Source organism: Canis lupus, chromosome 27 (assembly GCF_003254725.2).
Source record: "Canis lupus dingo isolate Sandy chromosome 27, ASM325472v2, whole genome shotgun sequence".
In the NCBI taxonomy this organism is placed as follows: Eukaryota; Metazoa; Chordata; class Mammalia; order Carnivora; family Canidae; genus Canis; species Canis lupus.
The window spans coordinates 9,417,482-9,441,385 of NC_064269.1; the positions used below are offsets into that span (position 1 = coordinate 9,417,482).

The window sequence follows — 23,904 nt, forward strand, 5'->3', positions numbered from 1 at the left end:
AAACATCACAGAATGAGAGAAGCTAGGATGTGCCCCCAAATATACATGTCAACAGCAGTGATGAAGGCAAGTTGTTAACAGACATCATTTGTCTACTTCCCTTTCTGCTTGCACAGCATCTAGACTTTCTCTCACTAAGCCTCTTATCACATTGTTTTGGTCTTCCTTTCTAGAAATAAACATAACTGACTAAAGATATAAAAAAAAAAACTAGCTCTTTATTCAGGGGAAATTATATCTGTATTTGTTGCTTCCAGGAATCAGTGAACTGTGGTCTTGTGGGCCAAATTTGAGGCCTATTTTTCTGTGACCCCTTGAGCTAACATTTTTTTTTTAACTTTTAAAATGTTTTTAACCTTTCTAAATGATTGTAAAAAAAAAACAATAAAAGTAAATTTAGAAGAATATGCAACAGAAATGTATGTGGCTTGTGAAGCCTAAGGTAATTTCTGTTTGGCCTTATGCAGAAAACTTTGGTGATCCTTGTTTTAAAGAATGACACCCCATTCTAGATGAGTCATAGGGAACTTGGGGAGATGTATTACTTTGGGAATAGGATAAGCTCCCATAACAAAGAGGCCTAAAATGCAGTGTTCAAACAAGGAGATCTCACGGTGCTCAAAGGAGGATGTCTATTTCTCTCTTATGTAACAATCTCAAGATAGGCAGGGGTTCCAGGGCTGATGGGTAGCTTTGCCGCATGAGATTATTCAAGGCCCCTTGTCCTCATTGAAGGGCTTCCCTTACTATTTCAATGTCCAGACCCTGGGAAAGGAGAATGGAGGGCATTCAGTTTCCTTTCTAATAATAAAATCTGAATTCTAGCACATTTCACTTCTACTCATCCTGTTGACCAGAACTTGTCACCTGGCCACTTTAGCTACAAAGGAAACTAAGGAGTATAGTTTCTAACTGGATAACTATGTGCCAGATAAAAGTGATGTGTTTTATTACTAAAAAGGGGAGAATTATTGCTATTGGAGGACAGCAAGCATCTCTGTAACAGTAAGATAGGTAGCTCATAGTTCGGATTATTCTTGATCTTCATTTCTGAATGCTCAGCACATAACAACTGCTCAGTTATAAATTTGTTGAATTGAGTAAAGTGAACAGAAAACTGAAGGCAATCCTTATCCCTGGAATAGGCACTTAGTGAGAAATCCAAGCCTTAAAATGGGAGAGGCACAAATTTGATGGGATTAGACTTAAGGCTCCTGAGAATGGATAAATCAGTAGTGGCGAGTATATAGCTTCTAGTAAGGTGAAATCCAGAGATTAGGTGTAAGTGAATCTTCTGTGCTTTATCCAGGGATAGTATCAACATTTAAATGATGATTTAGAAAAACTTATAGATGTGGGAAAAAGTCCAAGAGCGTGATAAGATGGGATAGGGGCAGGGTATGAGTATGAGTGGTGATTGAGGGTGGTATCCATCTGGGAAATGGGGCAAGTCTAGTAGACCCCACAATTCAAAGGCAGGCAGGCATCATTTGATGGACCTAGTATTCTGATAGTCTTTAACAGATTTATCCATTCCTGAGGCACAGCATAGAGAATTGGGAAGATCCTGACAGAGCACTAGAACATGAGATTGGTGTTCAGGGCAGAGTTGAAAGTTCTAGACTGGGAAACTGAAGCAATAGTTCAACTTTGTAGGCTGGGAAATGATTAATTTTAGAGGCTGCACAAATTCTCAGAGCTCTTTTTTGTTGAATCCCTGAGCAAAAACACTTAATTCTGAACCCCACTTTTGATTCTCTGGTATCACTGTAACTGGCTCAGAAACAGAGGAGGCAGTTACAGGGTCTGGGGTAACAAGGGCAGGGGTTGACATAGGACTGGTGTCTTCTGAAACTCTGGATTGAGAAACTGACTATTCTGTGCTCTCTGTCCTTTGGTACCTTATAATGCTATTTTCTTTGTTGCAGTGAGAATAATAATTGTAAAAAAATGTAGCATGATTTTGATAGGGTGATTAATCATGATAACTGATATTTTGGTATCTTTTTATTCCAAAATAATTTGATTATTATAATTAAAGAAGGATAAAAGCAGAACAAACTCCCAAAATTGATGTCTCAGGTCAAACTGGCCTATTAGGTGGAAGATGAAGTTGTGCATTTCAGCACTTCAGCTCCGCATAATTGATGGGGCACTGCAGCCTATCTCTTTGGCTATTCAGCAAAGATTCTGTTAGAATCTGCTTGTGCAATCTGAGGTTGCACAATATATAACCTTCACATTTTATATAAATGTGTAAGACTATATTATAGATCCCTATTCTTACTCTTGCCAATTAATAGATTATCAACCAAATGTAAAAGATATATAGTAGAGATCTCACCTTAATCCTGTTAGTTTTTTTTTCTTCTTTTTACATTAATAATTTGACTCAAGCCAAGCCAAGCACATATGTGGATAAAAAGCCAGATTCTTGAATATATATGCACACAATATATATATTTCTTCTCTCTCTCTCTCTCTCTCTTATGCTTTTCAGGGACCAAATGAATATTTGATCAGACCTCAAAGAAAATAAAGAAATAACTGTGATTTAGCTTTCACTTAAAAAATTAGCATATGTGCATTTCTCTTTTGCACTTAGAGTTACTCTCTTAACATATGAATACCTTATGAAGAGTAATTATGTGTGCATTTAAGATATAAAATATATACTATATGGGATAATTTACAAGAGAGAAAAATGACCTACTTCATGAATTTATACAGTTCAATGTTAAGATGAGTACATTGTTAATTTAAGAAATACCTCATACACCAGTAACTGGTGTCAGTCTATGAAGGTGCATTTGAACCTTCTGATGTATGGCTAAGGGTAACACTAATGACAAAAGACCAGTGAAAAATCGAGGTTTTTTTTTTTTTAAGATATTTGTGCATTTTATTTATTCAAGGTTTCAATGACAAGGCAAAAGCATATTTCATAAAGTATGATAGTCCATGAATTTAATTTTACTGATGCATTTAAGACATTGATTTTGATATTAGCTGACAAATTGTATGCATTCAGTTTGAGTTCAATTTGATAATACATTTTGGATTGATTTAAATAAAGATTTAGCAAATTACTGATTCTTAAGTCTGCTGCATGTATTCAAGTGATATTGTCGAGACTGCTATCTGTGAGAAATGAAGCAGAATCAGAAACACAACCAGTGTATTACAAAACTAAAAAACTAACAGGATCAAGGTGAATGTATTAAAGTTGTGGATGACATCATCGTCATTGTCATTGTCATCGTCATTATCCCTTTCATTTACTTAACATGACTAATTGTAGCCTTGAGCAGTATTCCAGTTGGGAGAAGAGATGATAAAAAGGGATATCATTTAGCTCATTTATCCTCTTAATTTTGCTGCTAACAAAGCAGCTGGTAGCTGTACTGGTGAGGTTCTGAGGGGGATAGCCCCACACTAGCCAAAAGCATTAATCTGATTATAAACTCTGGTGCCAATTTAATTTTAATCGACAGTGAGGATTATAACAGTGAACTAAACCAGAATACTCATAGTGGTTAATTAGTACTGCGGTCTCTGAAGGACAATGTACCTGGGAAGCCAAATTATTATCAGAAAGTTACTTGTTATCCTAGTCTCCAAACAAAAAATGGAATAATCTACATAACTTGTATTATATCTGTTATGTATTAAATTTTAATATTGTGATTTTAATCTCAAAATTATTGACATTTTATTGTTTGTAGCCCTCCTACATTCTGACTAAATTTTGTTCTACTTCATTAGTTAAAATTCCAACATATGAGTCATAAATGATTTGCTTATGTCAACCATTTAGTTACTAAATCCAGGAGGAGAACCTGCTATTTGTTTTTGTTTCTTTGAGGGGTATGGATGCTTATGTTTTAGTTTCTGATTATGTTCATGGATGTATGTTTTTATGTGGTTGGATATTCACAACATTAAGCCAACAAACAATTTTGTAAATAATACATGAAGATACATATGCTTATTATGCATTGAATCAAATTATAATTAGCTGTTGATTTGAAAGAAACTTTTGAGATTGCTTTGGGGTTTAATGGGAATAAAATGTAGAAAGTGAAGTCGACTTTCCAAGTGTATGCTAGTAATGTAAGGGATATGTAGACAGCTAAAGAGTGAGGATGTGGCATCATTAGACATGGGTTTGCCCCACTGGAAAGTTGTGGATTCCTCATACATTTTGCCCAATAACTTTTAAGGAGAATTACTTGAAAATTGTCCTTATAAAAGCTTTTGGTTTTACAGTTTATATCTCGATGGTTTAGGGTATCTCGCTGAGAGATTGTATACTATGAATTGTTTTGTAGATTTGGAAAGCTTAAATTGATCTGAAGAGCAAGAAAAGTGTATTTACTTTCAGAATATGTTTTTATAAAAGTTAACTTAAAATGAGGGTCTATCTCCTTTCCTGAGCATGCCTCACCATTGCATTGGTAGGGCACTGTTGTGTAATAGAGGGAGCATATTGGCTTGAGTTGGGATCCCAGCTCTGCCTCTTGAATTGGTGAGTTTGTTCGTTTATCCTATCCTAATTGCTTTTGATAGTTCTGTTGGAGGAGGTCATGGAGAGGACATGACCATGGGTTGACCGTTGAGCTGGACCTCAGTGGTTGGAGGCTCCTCCCCACCTCCCTGCTTCAAAATGCACACTCTGCCTACAGTTCCCACAGAGGGAGTCATTTTCAGGGACGCTTTGGTGTGTTGTTGAGACTCTGTGGTTTGGTATAAGTGAGTGAATTAGTTAAGGCTTCTATATAAATTAAAGATTTTTGCTGGCGGATGTAGAAATCTGTGTGTCTTGCAGCTGCCCAAGGCAAGCCTCCTAAGTAAGTTCCATTGCTTATTAAACCTGTCACCTCCCAATCTGGAGTGGCCTGCCGCCTCCTCCTGCCTCTCCTTGCCCTCCTGTCCAGGGCCTGTTTCAGAGATCCCTGGGGAAATTCCTGAGGTTTCAAACCCACAAGTTTCTAATATAGTAAATTCATAGAAATGGGCTCTGATCTTGAGCCATGGATGTTGATGATTGCAGGAGTCTTGGCTTCTCTGCGCCTCTCTTTCCTCATCTGTAATTTCTATTACTGTGGAGCAATAATCTCATTTACTCAGAGTTGCTCTGAGCCTTAAATGAGATTGTTCATGTTTAAGGACTTTGCAAACTGCATATGTAGCGTTCATCAAATTTTAATGGCTTTTAAAATCGTGACTATTACTCTCCTTGAAAGTTCGCTCTGTAAAGGCATGGCTGTATTGAAGGGAGCGTAAGAGCAATGGACAGGAACTATACTAATAGTTCTGACTTCATCTATTTCTAACCTGAATTTAGAAGATAACAGCCTTTCATAGTTAGAGACTGAAAAAAGAAGTTAATTTGGTGAGTTTTGGCACATTCTAAGTCAACCACCTTATGCCTGAGATTAGACGGTTTTTATAATTGAATTTGCACGTGGTATTTGTATTAGTCTGGTTACGTGGGGGAAAATCAATTTAGGTTCTACACAGTGTGGATGGGATAGAGACCTGTCAGTGGCAGAGACTCATTTGATTCATGATGGCAATTGTAGTAATGCAATTGAAGTGCAAAAGAAGAAAATAATTCTCGCTGATTTCTTCTTTGTTATTGGTTGATGGACAAATCGCTTCTCTTTACTTTTAATAACACACCAAAAATACTTAAAGAAGCTCCAGTCTGACTGTCTTTTTCAGTAAGCACCCATGTCTGCTGCCACATAGATTAATCTAGTCTATTTCATTAATCTAGTCTTCATTAATCTAGTCTATTTTTGAAATAAACCAGTCTCTCTCTGTTCTTTCTCCCTTTAACTATGATGTATATGGGGAATATACATAACACATTGTGTAAATCTCTAGAAATTGTTAGTACATTCACATGGGAACTCATCACTCCGTCATAGTAGTCTCACCACTAAAAATGAATTATTTTGATGTGATTGCTTCCGCACCACTTCATTACTTATTGATAGCTGCTTTAAAATGCCCCAAGTTGTGTTTATAGTGGGGTTTTCTTAGGCTCTGCACACGAGAAAAATGGAAAATGATGCAACAAAGTTTTGTTTTAAACTCAAGCGATTCTAAGACCTACTCCAGCATGGGTGTGTTGACAAGTTTTTCTGTGGGGTTTCATAGCAGTGTTTAAAGGCCACTTTTATCAGCCTGTTTTTCTCTGAAGAGGCAATTCAAAATGATCTCTGTCAGCCTTTCATTGAAATGAAATTCAGTTTACATTGATTTTTATCCATAAATGAGTGATCATTCATAGTTCTGTAGAAATAGAGAGTGGAAAGCAGGGTTTTATCTGAAGAATAATTTGATTGCCAAAAACTTTTATGCCAATTTCCAAATATGGAAACTGTTATTTTATGGCTGAGGTTGGGATACTTAGAATGAAAGTAAGCTCAGAAATCACCACAAGGGTATACAGCTGTTGGTAGTTTTAGCGGATTCCATAGTCTCACTGCTTGAAAAACTAATAAGAAGTATCATAATCTTAATAGCCAGCACATGGTGTTTACTACTTGCCAAGGATAGCTAATCATCTGCATAGCCCGCATTGAAACCTCATTCTTCTGGGTTCAGAGTTTGCTCTGCTAGCCACCACACTTTATTTCTCTGTGTTTGGTTCCTAACAGAGCTCTTGTTGAGAAATGGCTTCATACATATCTTTATTAAATTATTAATTCTGAAAACTGAAATGATAAAAATAAAGCAAAATTAATTCTCACATGATGGTTTCTTCGGCTTGATTTTTCTGGTAAATCTGTAGTAATAATTGTGGGAACTCAGAAGTCACTCTGAACACTGTATAATCCTTGAGATGAAAATAGAAGGCAGTAATGTTGATTTTACAAATTGAGAAACAGAAATGCAAATGAGGAAAGTGACCTTTCTTAAAATCACTACTAAACTAGTCGCTTAAGGAACTAAAAATGTTGTCTTATATAATTACTTTTTTTCTGGATTATTTTCTATGTTGGATGCTCTCTTATTTGCATTTCTGTTTTTGAGTGGCAGTTAAGCTCGGATAAAGCATGCCATGTTCAGAAGGCAGTATGATTTAGTGGAGAGAATACTGGACCAGAAGTTGTCATCCCCATCAAACCTCTGGCATGCCAGGTGCCTTTGGGTGAATCACAGGATTGTTCCTTAGCTAGTTTTACTCATTGAAAAAGAAAGTAGTAATGATTGCCTCTGTCAAGTTTCCAAGGCTTTGTGAGAACAAATTGCGATGTGGGTTCAAAGGAGAAAATATGTAATTATACATTTTTGGAGAATAAATGTTGTATAGTAGCAGGTGTGCAGCATTATATATGTGTATATATAAGGCTATATAAGTTGTTACTACACTGTGACAGATTTAGTTTTTTATGGCCCATCCTTTTGTCCTCTCATTCTTGTGATTTGTATGTTTTTATTTTATTTTTTAATTTTAATTATTTTAATTATTTTTATTTTATTTTATTTATTTTATTTTGATTTGTATGTTTTTAGATACTATATTCTGAAGACTTCTAAATCTGTTTTGCCAACCTTGACCTCTCTCATGAGATCTAGTTCTGTAGTCCCACCTCCTACTGGACACTTCACATGCATGTTGCATCACACCTTAGAATGACCCTTGCTAAAGCTGATATCCTGTCTGGATTCCACCATGCTCCTACTGCATTTCCTTTCATCTGGTCTCTCAAGCTAGAAACTTTAGATTCAAATAGCTTCAGTTTTCTCTTTCTATTGCCTTTTGCATATGTTTTTATCAGTGACCAAATTCTTTAGATTTTATTTTCTAAGAATCTCTTGACTTCTACCTCTCCTGTTGATTCTGATGCTTCTCATAGAGTTGAGGCCCCCATCAGGTCCTTCCTGGACTCAGGCATAATGAATTTATGAAGAGCATGTTTTTAAGGAGAACCATAGATTTAAATAGTAGGGTGAGGTGAGGGTTGGTAAGAGATGGTGCTCTATTGACAGCTGAAAGTATGATGTAGGCATGATTTATATTTCCTGTACATACTCTCTCTCTGTCACAGTCAAGTAATCTTCACCCATGTCACTGGGCCCCTGGGCTGGGGGTGCCAGGTGAGGAGACCATCCTGAGGCCATAGTAAGTCAGGCCAGGTTTTCTCCCTCTCACTGCCTTCCATATTGTCCCTCCCCATAGCACAGGTGGGAAGTCCATGCAAGTCTGTTTTTAAGTCTCTGTGTCATGAACTTGGTTAATCAAGATGGAAAAAAACCCAACAACATTATTTCTCCTGTTACCATAGCATGAGCTGAATGGGATTTCTGCTGGCCATGTTTCTGTTGGAGGGTTCCTCCTTCCTACAAGTCATCCTACACTCATAGAGGAAGCAAAATAGGGAAGGTAATGAGCTGGGAAGAGAGGTTGGACAGGATGATTTGGTTTGGGAAAGAGTTTAGGGATATCAAAACTGTAATGTTTAAAATATGTGAAATCTAACAAAAAACTCTATGATCATCTGAGTTGTGAGAGTTTCCCGAGAGTTCTCCCTACTTTCGGCTTTTTTCTTTCTTCAAGTAACTTTCCACATGGTGACCAGAGAAATGTTTCCAAAATACAGATTGATCTTTTTTTTTTTTTTTTAATGTTTCTCCTCATCTACAGGTTCCTTCATCATGTTTTCAACCATGGTGTCTTACATTTTTATTAATGACACCCAAATGTAATCCATTCTTTTAAGTTTCCTTTCATTTTAAGGTCAATCTTTAACATATCATTTCATCTGAAAACAAAACAAAGAAAACTCCCACAAATACTACAACCTCTCAACTCTTTCCACAAACCTGACTCCAAAACAGTGGAAAATAATGCAGAGATTAGTGAAGGTTTTCTATGCATACCAAATGACAAAACTTGCTAAAAACCCTCATTAAGCATCCCTTTTCCAAAGTTTCACTTGTAAGACAGCTATGGTCCACTTCTAAACTCCTTTTCTCTCATTGGATGAACTCAAGCTCTCTGGGCCACATCTTTGGATCTCTCTGTGGATCTGATCTTCATTTCTGTATTCAGGGTAGTCCTTTCTCTGCTTCTCTCATTTACATCCTCATCTATCATCCTGCTCAGCAAGATAAAGGATGCCTCTCAAGCTCTACCTGCCTGAAAAGGGCGGGGGGTGGGGGGGGTGGGGGGGGTGGGGAGGCATAATAAATATTTATTATTTAATTTCAATTTGCTTTTATCTATCAAATTAAGATGAAGTGATGAGGTTTGTGAATGATTTACTTGTGTATAAATTAGAGTGGATTAAAAGTTAACATTAGATGAATTATTTTCACACAATTACATTTTGTAAGCCTTCCTGGGGAAGCGGAACATTTTGGAGCTAGGAAGAATTGTATGGAAGCCTCTCCACAGCCAGTCTGATCCCTGATGGAGCTTGGAAACTATTATGTTGGCCGTGGCAGAAATTGCAGTTTATTGTTATGCTTTTCAGTTATGAATATTGATTGGAACTGGGGAAGTTTCCTTTTTGAAACAAGAAATTTATTTTTCATAAAACTTTGAACAAATATCCTGGGTCTGACTTCATTGCCCTGGATTAGGTGCTCATTCCTGAAACAATCAGTGTGGACAGGGTTTCGTGTTGCTCTGATCGGTGCAGAGGAAGTCACATGGTAAGAATGGGAAGGAATCATTTTTCAGTGGTAAATAAGAGGGTTTTTTTTTTTTTTCTTTTTGTCCATGACATTTGCACACAAGGTCCTGCCTCTCCAGTCCAGCTTTCCTATCCAGGCCCATCCTGCAACGGCTGCTATTCATTATTTCAGCCATGTCATGTCCTTTGACACCTTTCTGTTTTTTCACAAGCTCTTCCTATGACTAGACTGCTTTTCCCCTCTCTTTTCTACTGGTGAACTGATTGAATGCCATCTGCTTTCTGAGATCCTTTCCCCCACATCCTTTTCCCTCTATGATCTATCCACACTTTATACCTACCTGTATGACAGCATTTCTTTCATTGTACTCAGATTATTTGTCCCTTCCTCTATTTTATGGGTATCTCAAGTGCTTTCTCCATATCTGTCCGTTCCCAGTGATGGACATAGGTCAGCCGGCTACATTTTTATTCCATAAATTGGTGGGGCTAGAAAGGTATGGAACTTTGCATTAATCCTATAATCTGTGTCATTGAGATTGTAGTTCTCAACAAGATTTCTGCTACACGGCTACTGAGAGAATGCTTGGAAATTTGTGGAAGAAATTTGGGTTGTCATAATGACTGGGGGTCGGGTGTCACTGGCATTCATTGGACCAGGACCAGGGGTGTTAAATGTTCTGCAATGCATGGGACAGTTTTGCACAAGGAGGGATTGTTCTTTCTAAATGCTGGTAGTTTTTCCATTGAGAACTATTTACTTAGTAGTTACCTAGACTACCTAATCTAAAGTAAGTAAGTCTAGTTACTTAGTCTCCCTAGTCTAAAGTAAAGAAATATGGAGGATGATTTGATAATAGCAGAAACTGTTTCTGGCTCCCATCAGCCCTTTGCACATACCATGAATAGGAGACCTTATGCTCAGTTAACAGATAGCTTGAATGATAGTTTTTTTCTACCCACTAAATCCATTTTTATCTGTATTGCCCCCATACCCTCTGGGTCCTGGGGTTGTAGTGGAAGACTAACTCCAGTAGAAGTGTAGGGTAAACGTTTCTGCTCTCCCAGGCATACTTCCTTGACTAGGCTTTGTCTGAGTCTGGAGAGAGGAACATTGGAATTAAGTTCCATTGGGATGCCTGGGTGGCTCAGCAGTTGAGCATCTACCTTTGGCTCAGGACGTGATCCCACAGTCCCGGGATCGAATCCCACATTGGGCTCCCTGCATGGAGCCTGCTTCTCCCTCTGCCTGTGTCTCTGCCTCTCTGTGTGTGTGTCTCTGATGAATAAATAAATACAATCTTAAAAAAAAAAGTTCCATGTATTTCTTCCAACAATATGGTAAGACAATTTGATCTTAATGTTTCATCCACTGCACAGAAGGCTGAGAGTGACTAATTTCAATGATCTTTTAAAAAATCTATTTATAGCATGCCTTCTGGCTAAAGCCATCAATGTGGAAGGTGGCACATAGATTTAAATCCAGTTTTCTGTCATGAGGTGTCAGAAAAGCTAAATGGCTCTATCATGGTCTTTTAGGTCCTATTCTAGGAAGTACATCCTTTTGCTCATGGTTGACACTGACATGGCTCTGGTATCCAGGATAAAATATGTAAGGATAAAACTCGGGAGCGCACTTCTTCAGACAGGATTCTTTGATTCTTTGCCTCAAAGGGGACAGTTTTTTAAAAAAAAAGATTCTTGAAACAAAAGTTCAGTAATTGGTTTACTGTCCTGTGTTCTGTGTAGCCTGAAGTCTCAATGAAAGAGTCTGAAACTTGGTATTTATCACTTATTACTTGATACTGTTTTTAGAAAGATGTTGCATGGAAAGGATACTTTATAAAACCAATTTCTAGTCTATTTAGTGTATGTTTCTTTTTCTTAGATACTCCCAGAAGTATAAAAGCATCCACTGCTACAGCTGAACAGTTTTTTCAGAAGCTGAGAAATAAACATGAATTTACTGTTTTGGTGACTCTGAAACAGACCCACTTAAATTCTGGAGTTATTCTCTCCATTCACCACTTGGATCACAGGTGAGTGTGGCTGCTGGGCTTTTCATGTTTTCATTATATATGATTAAATGAACACATTCAAAAGAAGTAAACAAAAGCAAGAAATACCGTATACAAGATTGGTATAAAACAGCTATAATTATTTTGCCACATTATGCAAAATCACAAACACCAGTAATTGAGATCAGCCTAGATGTAGGAAGAGCTGGTGCTTTTGATGTTGCTGAAAGCACACAGAAATCACCATTTCTAAGATACACTTATTAATGACTAAATTCCTCATGAGATACCTTCTTCAGTGTTAAAGGCAAGGATATTTCTTCTTAATTTGTGAATAGTTAGCCACAAAAATACTATATTCAGTTTCTTTAGGAAATTGTCTGGGTTTAGAGCTCAATAGTCTTACAATTTTAGTCACTGACAGATAACTTCTTTTTTTAATGCACCTCTTAGCAGCTGTTACAACTGTGTTGTTTAGATGTGTATTAAATCGAAATCCTGTCTAGTATTTCCCAGCTTCTCACATGTGTGGAAGCTTGATCAGGAGAGCTGGTGGGAGAAAGTGGGAGGAGGAGAAATTCATTCATGACCCTTGGTATAAACATAGGTTATTGCTGAATAATACCAAACAGTCTGAATAATTCCTCTTCTTTTTAAAGATGTATTTATTTATTTGAGAGAGGGAATGGAGGAGGGGCAGAGTGAGAGATTCCCCCTCCCCCAAATGGTTCCTTCCTGGAAGAATAACTACAGTTCTGATAATGAAAGTTCCTTCATGTTCACATTTTGGATACCCACTCCATGACTTACCAACTGTGGACCTTGAGCAAGTCACATAGCCTTTCTGTGCTTCAGTTTTCTCACCTATGAAATGGGAATAATGATAGTACCTATTTCATAGCTTGTGGTGAAGATTAAAGAGTTTATGTATGTAAAAGTGGTTAACATGTATAAGAAGTTTTAATGATCCCGTTCAGGTGTGGGCAGAAACCTCTTTTTTTGGTTTCCCTTATCAGAGATGAGGCAGCCTGGGTCTTTGCAAACCTTTGTTAGATACTGAAGAGCAAACAGAGAGCACAAACATGTGTAGTATAGCAAGTTGACATAGAGAGCAAGGTTCCTGATCACACTCTACCTGGGTTATTCTAGCAAGGCCCTTCCTTAGTCCATCTGTAGCCCCAAAGGGTTGGGATAGCTTCCTAGGCCCCTCACTTGAGTTTCTTTCCTCTCAGAATCTGGCCTGTGTTTGAGAGGAGGGTGCCATGCTAGAGTTCATATGGTGATTGGATTAGGATCTTCAAGGCAGAGCAAGAAAGGGAGAGGTTCCATCTCCAAGGGTTCACTAGGGCTTTTCCCTTTGGTATGTTTCTGGTCCCACAGACAGACCTTGTCTTCAGGTAATTGATACCTGAGCTCCTGGCTTACAGTACTGTGACTTTGCTTGTCTCACTTGGGCTTTAGGCAACATGATTCACATATAATAAAGCAATATTGTTCCTTTACAGAGCAGCCTGGTTTATTACTGATTTGTTTTTAAGATTTATATATTTGAGAGAGAGACAGAGCATGAGCAAGGGGAGGGACACAGGAAAAGGTACAGAATCCTTGAGCAAACTCTCCACTGAAGGCAGAGCCTGATGTGAGGCTTGATCCCAAGACCCTGAGATCATGACCTGAGCTGAAATTAAGAGTTGGATGCTCAATTGACTGTCACCAGGCGCCCCAATTACTGATTATTTCTGCTTGTGAAAAAATTTCCCCTGTGTTTTGGGCACTAGATTTTTCTACCCTGTAACTTTTCCCTAATACCCTATTTGTAGAAACATGGAACTCATCCAGCCTCCTTCAAGATGGCATGTCCTTACATCCATGATGGCTACTGCAGCCTCCCATCTTACCCCTTTTATTTCTGAGCAAACCAGCACTGGGTACTACATCTGCTCCTCTGGAGACTTAATTGGCAGCACTTCACAAGGTCTACTGCCCTCATCTATACTGCGTCCCAGTTGGGCAGTGTTTTTGTTGGTCTCGGGAGTTGAATGTAATGAATAACTGTACAAATGTTCAATCAGCATGGGCTTCTTATAATCCACACACTTTCAATCTAACACTAAGATAGTTTGAAAATTATTTTTAGCATCTTAAACAGTAATTATATGGACCACTGAAATACCTGACCGTCATCAGGTAGGTTCTTGGTGAAGGATCTGAGGAAGGATGACTTGCTGTCAGGAGGATTTTTTTCTTACTCTTCCCGTGAGGCAGATGTGTTAAAACATGTAAGAATTTATATTAAATTATTTCAATGAAAGATAATATTTGGTTTTTAAATTAATATGGTAATATATTTTCATTATAGAAAAAATGGAAAGCAGACAAGTGTAAAGAAATAGAAAAACTCTTACCAAATATTATAATACCAAAAGGAGACCAGTGTTGACATTCTGTCCTATTTTGACCTAGTCCTTTTGTCTGTGTGGGTAGATATGCCATATTTTATTTAATCAGCCCCATACTTTGGATATTTTCCTTTTTTAACTTTACCAAGTAACACCATGATGAATATATTTATACATAAATTTTAGTGCCCAGCTCTCATTCTTTCTAGTTATACTTGTTAAATTTAATATTAATTCTGTAATTCCTTGTTTCACTTATTCATTCTTCCTTTATATCATCTATAAATTTGATAACATTTGCCTAAACAAATATCATATTTGAAGTATGGTATATTTTTCTCTAATATAAAAAATCGGTTAGATTTGTAGGGCACTTTGCCTTTATTTAGTAAGCTAGCAGTTATTAAGGCAGTGTGCATGGGCTCATTTTATCCTCAGCACTGACTAGTGGTTAAGAATGCAGATTGAGAGGTGCACCACATGCGTTCCAGAATAGCTCTACCACTTAATTGGCTTTGTGACCTTGTGCAAATTATTTAACTCTTCTGTAGGTTCCTCATCTGTAAGTCCATATAAAGTGCTGAAGAACACTAGAGAAAAAGTGCTATATGTTATATGCTGCAAAAGTCCCATAATCATGCAAAGTCCCTTTTCTCATTCCCATTTCACAGATAAGAAAAACAAGGCCACAGACCTTAAGTTGTTGGAGGTTCCCAAGGAGGTAGGGTTTAAACTCAGGCAATATGATTACAGAGCCAGCCTGCAGAGGTGCTCTGCCTCCTTTCAGTGTCTGTGGGAGGTTTTTCGATTTGGTTCTCCTCTGCTCACTTGCTTCACAGCATCTAACCACTTAGCTAGTTAGTAACAGAACCGGGACCCAAACCCACTTATTCTGACTCTCAAGTGTGATGTTTTTACCAATACACCATGATTTATCCTAACCTCCTAGCACTCTGACAGATCTTGCGTTATGGTGTGTGGGTTTTTGTTTTTTTTTTTTTCTTTTCCTGGTCTTGTTGCTGAAGTTATCTTTCTTCCCTCCGTCTTGTTCTGACTCGTATTTTTAGTTTCATCACTTCCTGAACACTTATTTATTTGTTTTCTGCTTTCTTGCAGAAACAAATACAAAAAATATATGGTGGTTTATAGAGATATCTGGAGGACAACAAGATAAGAATTAAATGAAATATGAAAATCAGGGCAAAGGAAAAATAGAAACCCAATTGGATGATTAAGATAATGCAATTATTCTTGGTTCTAAGACCAGAGACCTATTTCTTTTTTTGTTTTTAACAATAAATTTATTTTTTAAATAATAAATTTATTTTGAGACGTATTTCTTCTATGGCCTTTTATGGCAGGATATATGAATGTCTATAGAGAAATGAGTTCAGAGGGCCTCACGTCGGCTGGTGGCATCATGCTGTAATGTACTTTGGGAAAAGCAAAGCTACAGTGATTGTGTCAAGGAACTTGTGTGAAGGCATGAGGGTCTTTGGAACAGTGCTGTACCTTTGGAGGCCCTTGGTAGTGTACACAAAAGTTCTGTACAACCAAATTTTCCTACTAACATTCCTATTTAGTAGCGCCTCCAGCATGAAACTCATAAAAGACCATGTCCTTAAGGCAATATTCCATATAAATTGCTTTTCTCATGAAAATAATATTGAATTCTAGTTAGACTTCCCTGATAGATACATGCATTGTAGCAATTCTCCATTGACACTTCAGTGAGAGTTAAGTGTTAAGCAGAAAAAGCAATTGAGTTGGAGGGAATACTGACATTTTATGTAAACCTGGGGAGCCTAACAAAGACACAGCTGAATAGAAGATGCCCATTTCTGCTTGAAGGAGGCGGTTCTCAACAGCAGGGCCACGCTTTTGCTCAGGAAGTTGTATGGGTTCTATTCTCACATAGTGATGAACGGTTCCCATAGAATGTGGAAATGTTAATTATGCAATAAATTTCAAACATTATAAATGATATTTATAGTAAACTTTACAAATTAGGAAAATTACAAAGAAGGAAATCAAAATCATCTGTAGTTTTACCACCTGGGAACAGTTTCTACTAATACTTCCAGTTATAAATGTCTTCTTAAGTGAATAGACATAATATTAAAAACTTGAATCATGTGATACATGGTATTTTACAACTTTTTAAAATTTAGCAAAATATCTTGAATATTTTTCCCATGCCAACAAATATTCATTTATAATCTGGTTCTTATATGACCAAGAGTTAATTCCATCATTGGATACAAATTAAAATAGAGATAATCAAATTCTTACATATGCCATTAAAAAGTCCACAGTGTCCAAAACAGTGTCTGATTTTGATCAATGTAAGTGCCTGAGGTAGCCACTAAGATGAACTAGTTTGCAAAATATGAGTCCAGATAAAGTGAATGAATTAATGTGCTCCACAGATTGGTTAGCTATTATATACCAGCTAAATGCTGAAAATTGCCAATCTCAGTGAATAGTTGACCCTTTAACTGGCAGTGCTTAGGAGCAGGTCCAGATCTCCATAGGGTCTTTTCTAGTTCATGTAGGAGCTCTTCTGTACCCTGGGGATGCTCATTTCCTAGTCACATCTGAGATCGGTAGGGGGAGGTTGTGGTGCTTCATCCAAGCACATGTACTTGTGTGCCAGGTAAGAAGCACAAAAGCAAGAACTTTTAGTCATTCCTCTGACTTAAGCTTTGTGAGTTAGACCACAGGGTGCCTGCTACAGACCAATTACGAGATAAACATTAATATTTTTACCAGAGATGGTGGAAAACTATTTCTCTCCTTTCTGACTCCAGTCTTATCACCATTCAGGCTGATTGCAGCAAGAGCCTAGCTACCATGGAGCCTGCTCTGATGCCAACCCAGGTAGAGAGACATCCCTAAGAAATAGAAACTGTGGGGAACCTCAGCTCCCACCCTGGCAGAAATGAAAAAAAAAAAAGTGAAATGTAAATGGCAGGCACAGCAGCCAGTCTGCTCATCATCTGTATGTCACCCCATTGCTCTGCCTCTTATGCAAATCCTGCTTGTGCTTCATAACTCTGCTCATATCTCCATAAAAGCTTTTACTGACCTTTCTAATTTACCATAGTATCTTCTTGCATATGCTTCCAATGCGGTTTTATTTATTTATTTATATTTATTTTTACAGATTTCATTTATTTATTTGAGAGAGAGAGAGGACAAGCATGGGCAGGGGGAGGGGAGAAACAGAGTGAGAGGGAGAAGCAGGCACCCCGCTGAGCAGGGAGCCCCATGTGGGGCTCAATCCCAAGGACCCTGGAATCATGACCTGAGCCCAAGGTGGACGGTTAACCAACTGAGCCACTTGGGTGCCCCAATGTCCCAATGCAGTTTTTAAATTATGCCACTCTTTTTGGCATTTTGATGTATAACGTCTTATATTGTTATTTATGTGTTTCATGTATATACATATATATTAATTGTGTATCAGGCATAAAAAATGTCATTTGCTGCCTTTGATCACAATTGTAACAGATATTTATTGAGAATTTTTAAATTTAAATTTAATTTGTTTTTGAATTGATAATATATCCCATGGTTCAAAATTTAAATGGTACAGCAGGTTATAGAGTCTACCTCTATCCCTGGCCCTAACCACCTACTATCTATCCCTGGGGGCAACCACTATTATCATTAAAAACATTTTAAAAAGCAGAAAAATAAAAAGAAGAAAATGCAGCTCAGGCAATCAGTGGTGTACTAGAGTGGGTTCATACTGGCTTATGGGAGTTGAAACTATGTGACTGAGCTGATACTATTATGATAGCTTGAAGAGGGCTGTGGTGTGAATATTTATGGCATGGAAATCAGCAAATGCTACAAAATGGGGGCTTCTTTTGGATATATTTTTATTTAAATAAATATTTTTTTCATATTTTTCTTCCATCTTTCTTATACAAGTGGATAAATGAACCAATATTTTAGAATTATTTCTCTAGAGAACAGAGAGCCAATTGTTAAACATTTATGAGCACCACTACCTGTAGTCCTGGCATCTAGAGATAACCACCATAACCTTTGGGGTGCAGCTCTCTGATCTTTTTCCCAGGTGTACATGTATAAAATTGTACATAGTTGATAACAATTCCCGATTAGATTTTAAGTTGTCTTCTTTGTCTTCTTTTTGCTGTTAAGGATTGTGCATTGTACCTATAAACCCCAATTCATGTACCATGCTGTCACACAGCATTACATGCTAAGTACATGTTTGATGAATGAAGTAATGAGTGAACGATCAAGAGAAAGATCATCATGAGTGCACCAGGAATCATCAGCTACATCACAAAATTTTAATCAGGCTAGGGCAGATGATCTGGGGAATGTTGAAATTGCTCTATTGATGCAGGGTGCCTAATCTATTCTGAAATGTCATTAGCCCTAGTGTGAGAATTGCACTAACTGGCAGTCACTGCCTTGAAGCAGCTATAAGTCAAGTTCTTAGAGAATAACGACACCCGTAATGAGCTACATAGCAACATCTCAGCCACTGTGTTCAAGCTGGAAACCTAATCACATAACTTTGTTGGTTTGGACGTCTGAGACTGATAGACACACTCTGGATTCTGAGGCATCTGAAGTGAGCAAACAGCAGGACAGAGGTAGGAAAGACAGACATCACAACATGTCAAAACCTTGGTACAGAAACACAGCTTCAAACAAAGTTGCATGATTACGAAACTGTGGGGAACCTCATCAGCGGTGTCCCGATGTGCTGTGAGTAAAGTCTGATTTGGCCTCCCAACTGAGATTTCAATGGTGTTTCCCATAGTGTTTTTCAAGTAGGGGCTCATATTAAAAATTAGACCACAAACCTTATGTAAGCACAGTGTAAAAAGCTGATGGGCTCTTTAGCCATCTCTGTGTATATTTGGTTAACACCAGTATTATCTAAAACAACAGGCAATAATATATGGCACATTATATATGAAAGAATGAAGACATTCAGGGAGATCAGAGAATTGTCTCATCGTTACGGTTTTCTGGCCATTGTGTTTTGAAAGGGAAAAAATAAAATAGAGAAGTAAATTCCAAGATATTGATTCGCTTATCTATTTATACAGGAAATTGAGAAGAGAGATAGGAAAACAGTAAGGGCTCACTGAAAAGCAAAGCATATTTATAAGTTAAAATAAATGAGAAAATTTCCCCAAGTTGTGAAAGGACTCTTCTCTTCCATGTTTTACAAAACTGTCATTTCTTCAGGATAAATAAAATTCTTTGATTATCCGCTGGTATTGATTTGGTGCACTCACCTACATTGTGTCCTGTAATTGATAATACTTCTTTATTTAAGATAGTCTTAGGCTTCAGATATATAAATTGGGGTTATTATTAGGAATTTTTCTCATATCCAAACATTTATTTGTGCTTCTAACTTTGAATGCTTTACAAATAGCGTACGCGGGAAGAATTTGTGGTGATAGCTTTGCAAATAAATACAAAACTGTCTTGTAGCCTGCCATCATCTTCTGTATTAATAAACTTGAGGTGAAATAAATGAGATTTTTTTCCTACTCTCTTAGTATTAATTATTATACATTCTGGATGAGTAAGAATGTATTTGTGTATGAGGCTGATAAAATGTATCTTCATATTTGTGAGTGCTTGTCATGTATTAAGCCATTTCTCTTTCTTGACATTACTAAGTAAAAATTAAACTTGCTGGCAATATTTGCTTGGCTTAATGGTTCTGAACTAAAAGATGACTGTTTATCATGGATAAAATTAACAAACTGACATAACAGCTACTAGACTCTTTACTTTTTCATTGCACATTACTTAATAAATAATGTTAAAGATAGCAGGACTTATAAGTTCAATTTTCAAACCCCAAGTTCTTCATAATTAAAAAAAAAACTTTATGTTTTATTCTCTTAAAGTCTGTTTCTAGATCGTTATTTATCTCTGATAAAATCACATCTTCAATGCGTATTTTAAGACCCCCATAATTATTAGGAAAGTTGCAGTGTATATCCTAATGTGGTTAAGCATCCACATGTCATTGCCAAGTAGGCATGGGGAGTTACTCATCAAAGAAACCATTGAAGTTAAGACAGCAGGCAAATGAGGTTTCTGGTATCTTGTGTGTACCAAATTTATTCAATAGATGGGGTGATGGGAAGAAGTACACATTTTAATATATGGAGGTTATTTCATGGGGCACGAATCTCCCTTTCATGCTGAAGAAGTGAGGCACTGTTCTTGTTTCTGGTAGCGTGCCACTCTTGCTACAGAGCCACGGAGTGAATCAGTTGCCTTCTTCCATTGCCGCCGCTGCTGCCACCATGGACTAACCAACCTCTATCCACTCCCATCACACATCTCCAGTATTAACCTCCTTCAGAAGAGATGCAGGGGGCCAGGGGTAGTTGTAGCCCACCATCCTATTGGACCACGTTCAGTTATCAGGCACCAAATATCGTACCAAAACAAGATCCTTCTGCTATATCCATCTCGTAGCTTCTATGCATCTACTCTTTACTCCAGACAGTGGGCTACCAGTGACTTGGCTATTGTGTAGGCAACTCTTACTGAGGATCAAGCCTCCCATGTTTGAGGAAATCAACTTGGTGTTCCCGCTTGAATATTTTCATGCTTTCTTCCCATTTCTACTTCATCATGTTATTTCTTTTTATGTCATAGTAAAGGCTAATTGTTCATTAGAAGTAATTGGCCCATGTAGCTATTAATGTTGTTTGCTTCTTTTTTTTTTAAGTTTTTTATTTTTCTGGCATTAAAAAAAATACTCCTAATGATTAAAAAAAATGTTCTAAATATTTCCTCACTCAGGAAAGTTGGAGGATTATTTTAATTTTTTTTCCTTTGATCAAACCTTGTGACTTCATTATTTCCCTTCATTTCAATTTTGAAGATGTTGTCATGTCAAAGTTTTAGGGCATAGTAGCTTTCCCTGATTGCCTTTAAGTCAGGTAGTCTTTTTTATTAAAACGTATTTTTTCTGGCTTCATTTTTATCTCATGCTTGAAGTCATCTAAGATTTATTTTAGTTTAGGTAAAAAATGAAGCTCTAAACATTTTTTTCAAAAAGATTTTATTTTTCCATGAGAGACACAGAGAGAGGCAGAGACACAGGCAGAGGGAGAAGCAGGCTCCATACAGGGAGCCGGATGCAGGACTTGATCCCAGGACCCCGGGATCACGACCTGAGCTGAAGGCAGACGCTCAACCGCTGAGTCACCCAGGCATCCCTCTAAACCTTTTTTTTTTTTTTTTAACAGATAACTATTCCAACATCATTTAACTCTTTGCCTTCCCCTCAACTGCAACTCCTTCCTGGGTTATAAATGCAATCTTATATTTGTACTAAAAATCAATCCTGGCTCTCTCTCTCTTTTTTTTTTTTTAATTTTATTTACTTATTCATGAGAGACACACAGAGAGGCAGAGACACAGGCAGAGGGAGAAGCAGGCTCCATGCAGGGAGCCCGATGTGGGACTTGATCCCAGGACTCTAGGATCACGCCCCAGGACGAAAGCAGATGCTCAACCACTGAGCCACCCAAGCGTCCCTCTCTCTTCTGTTTCATTAGTCAGGCTGCTTATTTTTGTACCTGTAATGGGCTCCCATAAACACTTTTTGATCTAAGTGAGCTCCATGTAGTAAGGATATTGACTCAATATCATCTATAGTTTTCATCTGCATTAAAAGTCTTTATAGTGATTTTTGATGTGCTAAATTTTCTTATTTGATATTCAATCAAATCAATAACTTCAACTCTATAGGATGGGATTTTGTTAATGACATAGTGAAAAAAGAATATGTTATTTTCTCCTCCCAGAAAGAAAAGAGAAAGCCAAATAGAAAATTTAAGAAAAAGAAGAAAATTTCAGCTAACTGATATTAGCTGTGGGCTTTCCCTATTACCTTTATTTTATTGAGATATGTTCCTTTTATGCCTAATTTACTAAGTTTTTTTTTTTTTATCATGAATGGTTACAGAATTTTGTCAAATGTTTTTTCTTTGTCTGTTTGAGATTATCATATTCTTCATCCTACTAATGTGGTATATCACATTGAATGATTACATATATTGAAACATCATTGCATCCCCTCAAATAAATCCCACTTTATCTTGACGAATGATCCTTTCAATGTGCTACTAAGTTGGTTTGCTAGTTTTTTACCAAGAATCTTTGATCTTATTCATTAGGGATATTGGCTTGTAGTTCTTTTCTAGTAGTGTCCTTTTTTGGTTTTGGTGTCAGGATAATCCTCGCCTTCTAAAATGAGTTTGAGAGTGTTTCCTCATTGATTTTTTGGAACAGTTTTAGAAGAATTGGTGTTGATCCTTTAAATGTTTGATAAAATTCACCAGTGAAGACATGTGGTCCTGGGCTTTTCTTCATTGAAGTTTTTGATTACTAATTCAATTTTATTACTAACAATTGGTCTATTTGGATTTTCAAATTTTTTTCCTGATTCAGTTTTGGTAAGTTGTATGTTTCAAAGAATTTTTCCGTCTCTTCCAGATTTTCCAGTTTGTTGGTGTATAGTTGTTCACAGTAGCCTCTTCTTGATGTATTAACACGTTTATCATTATAATAATGATCTTCTTGGTCTGTTTTTATTTTATTTTATTTTTTTAGTTTAAAGTCTATTTTATCTGATATAATTATAGCAATCCTGATTTTGTTGGTCACTTTTTGCCTGGAATGTCTTTTTCCTTCCCTTCATGCTCAGTCTACATGTGTCTTTAAGACTAATGTGAGTCTTTTGTAGGCAGCATATTGTCAGATCTTTGTTTTTTTTTTTTTTAATCCAGTTAGTCATTTAAAATCTTTTAATTGGTGAATTTATGTTTGAAGCTATTATTGACAGGTAAGGACTTACTATTACCATTTTGTTAGCTGTTTTCTGTTTCTTATCCTACTGTCGTTTCTTGTGTTTTGATGTCTTTTGGTATCAACATGCTTTAATTTCTTTATTGTGTTCTTTTGTGTAATCACTATACGATTTTCCCCTGTGATTATCATGAGGATTATGTAAAATATCTTACATTTATAATACCCTATTCAAAACTGACAAATTAACTTCAATAGAATTTTAAATTTTACACTTTTACTTCTCCTCCTCCTCACATTTTAGATTGTTGCTGTTATGGTTTACATGTTTTTAATATTGTATTACTAATAACAGATTATTACAGTTATGGTTATTTTTACTACGTTCATTTTTAAACTTTTATATTAGAGTTGTAAATGGATTATACACCCATTATTACCATACTGGAGAATCTGTGACTATATATTTGCCATTATTGGTGTGATTGACACTATCTTTTTTATGTTTCAATGATTTTAATTACTTCCACTCGAAAAACTACATTCTTTTTAGCATTTCTTATAAGATAGGTCTGGTGGTAATGAACTCCCTCAGTTTTTATTTGTTTGAGAAAGTCTTTATCCCATCTTTACTTCTGAAGAACAGTTTTGCCAAGTATAGAATTCTTGTCTGACAGTAATTTTCTTCGAATATTTTCCTCTGGCTGAAAAAGTTTCTGTTCAGAAATTTGCTGATAATCTTATGGAGATTCTTTTGTATGTAATTTTTCTCTTTTCTCTTGCTGAGAAAAGTTTTTCTTTGTCTTTGATTTTTGACAATTTAATTATAATGTGTCTAGAGTAGCTCTATTTAGGTCTAGTTTATTTGGAGTCTTTCGATCTTTGTGGATCTGTATGTCCATTTTTCTCCCCTAGTTTGGGAAGCTTTCAGCTATTATTGCTTTAAAAACATTTTCTGTTCTTGTCTTTCTCTTCTTCTGGAATTCCCAT

General features: G+C 36.8%; 1 protein-coding gene across 3 annotated transcripts in view; it reads left to right on the forward strand.

Annotated features, from left to right (window-relative positions):
* Positions 1-23,904, forward strand: part of NELL2 (neural EGFL like 2) — a 381,417-nt gene that overhangs the window by 100,760 nt on the left and 256,753 nt on the right. For all 3 annotated transcript variants that reach the window (XM_035707259.2, XM_025477348.3, XM_049102609.1), the window contains one exon: positions 11,545-11,695. In XM_035707259.2, the coding sequence (XP_035563152.1) occupies positions 11,545-11,695 (151 nt within the window). The remainder of the gene's footprint in view (positions 1-11,544; positions 11,696-23,904) is intronic.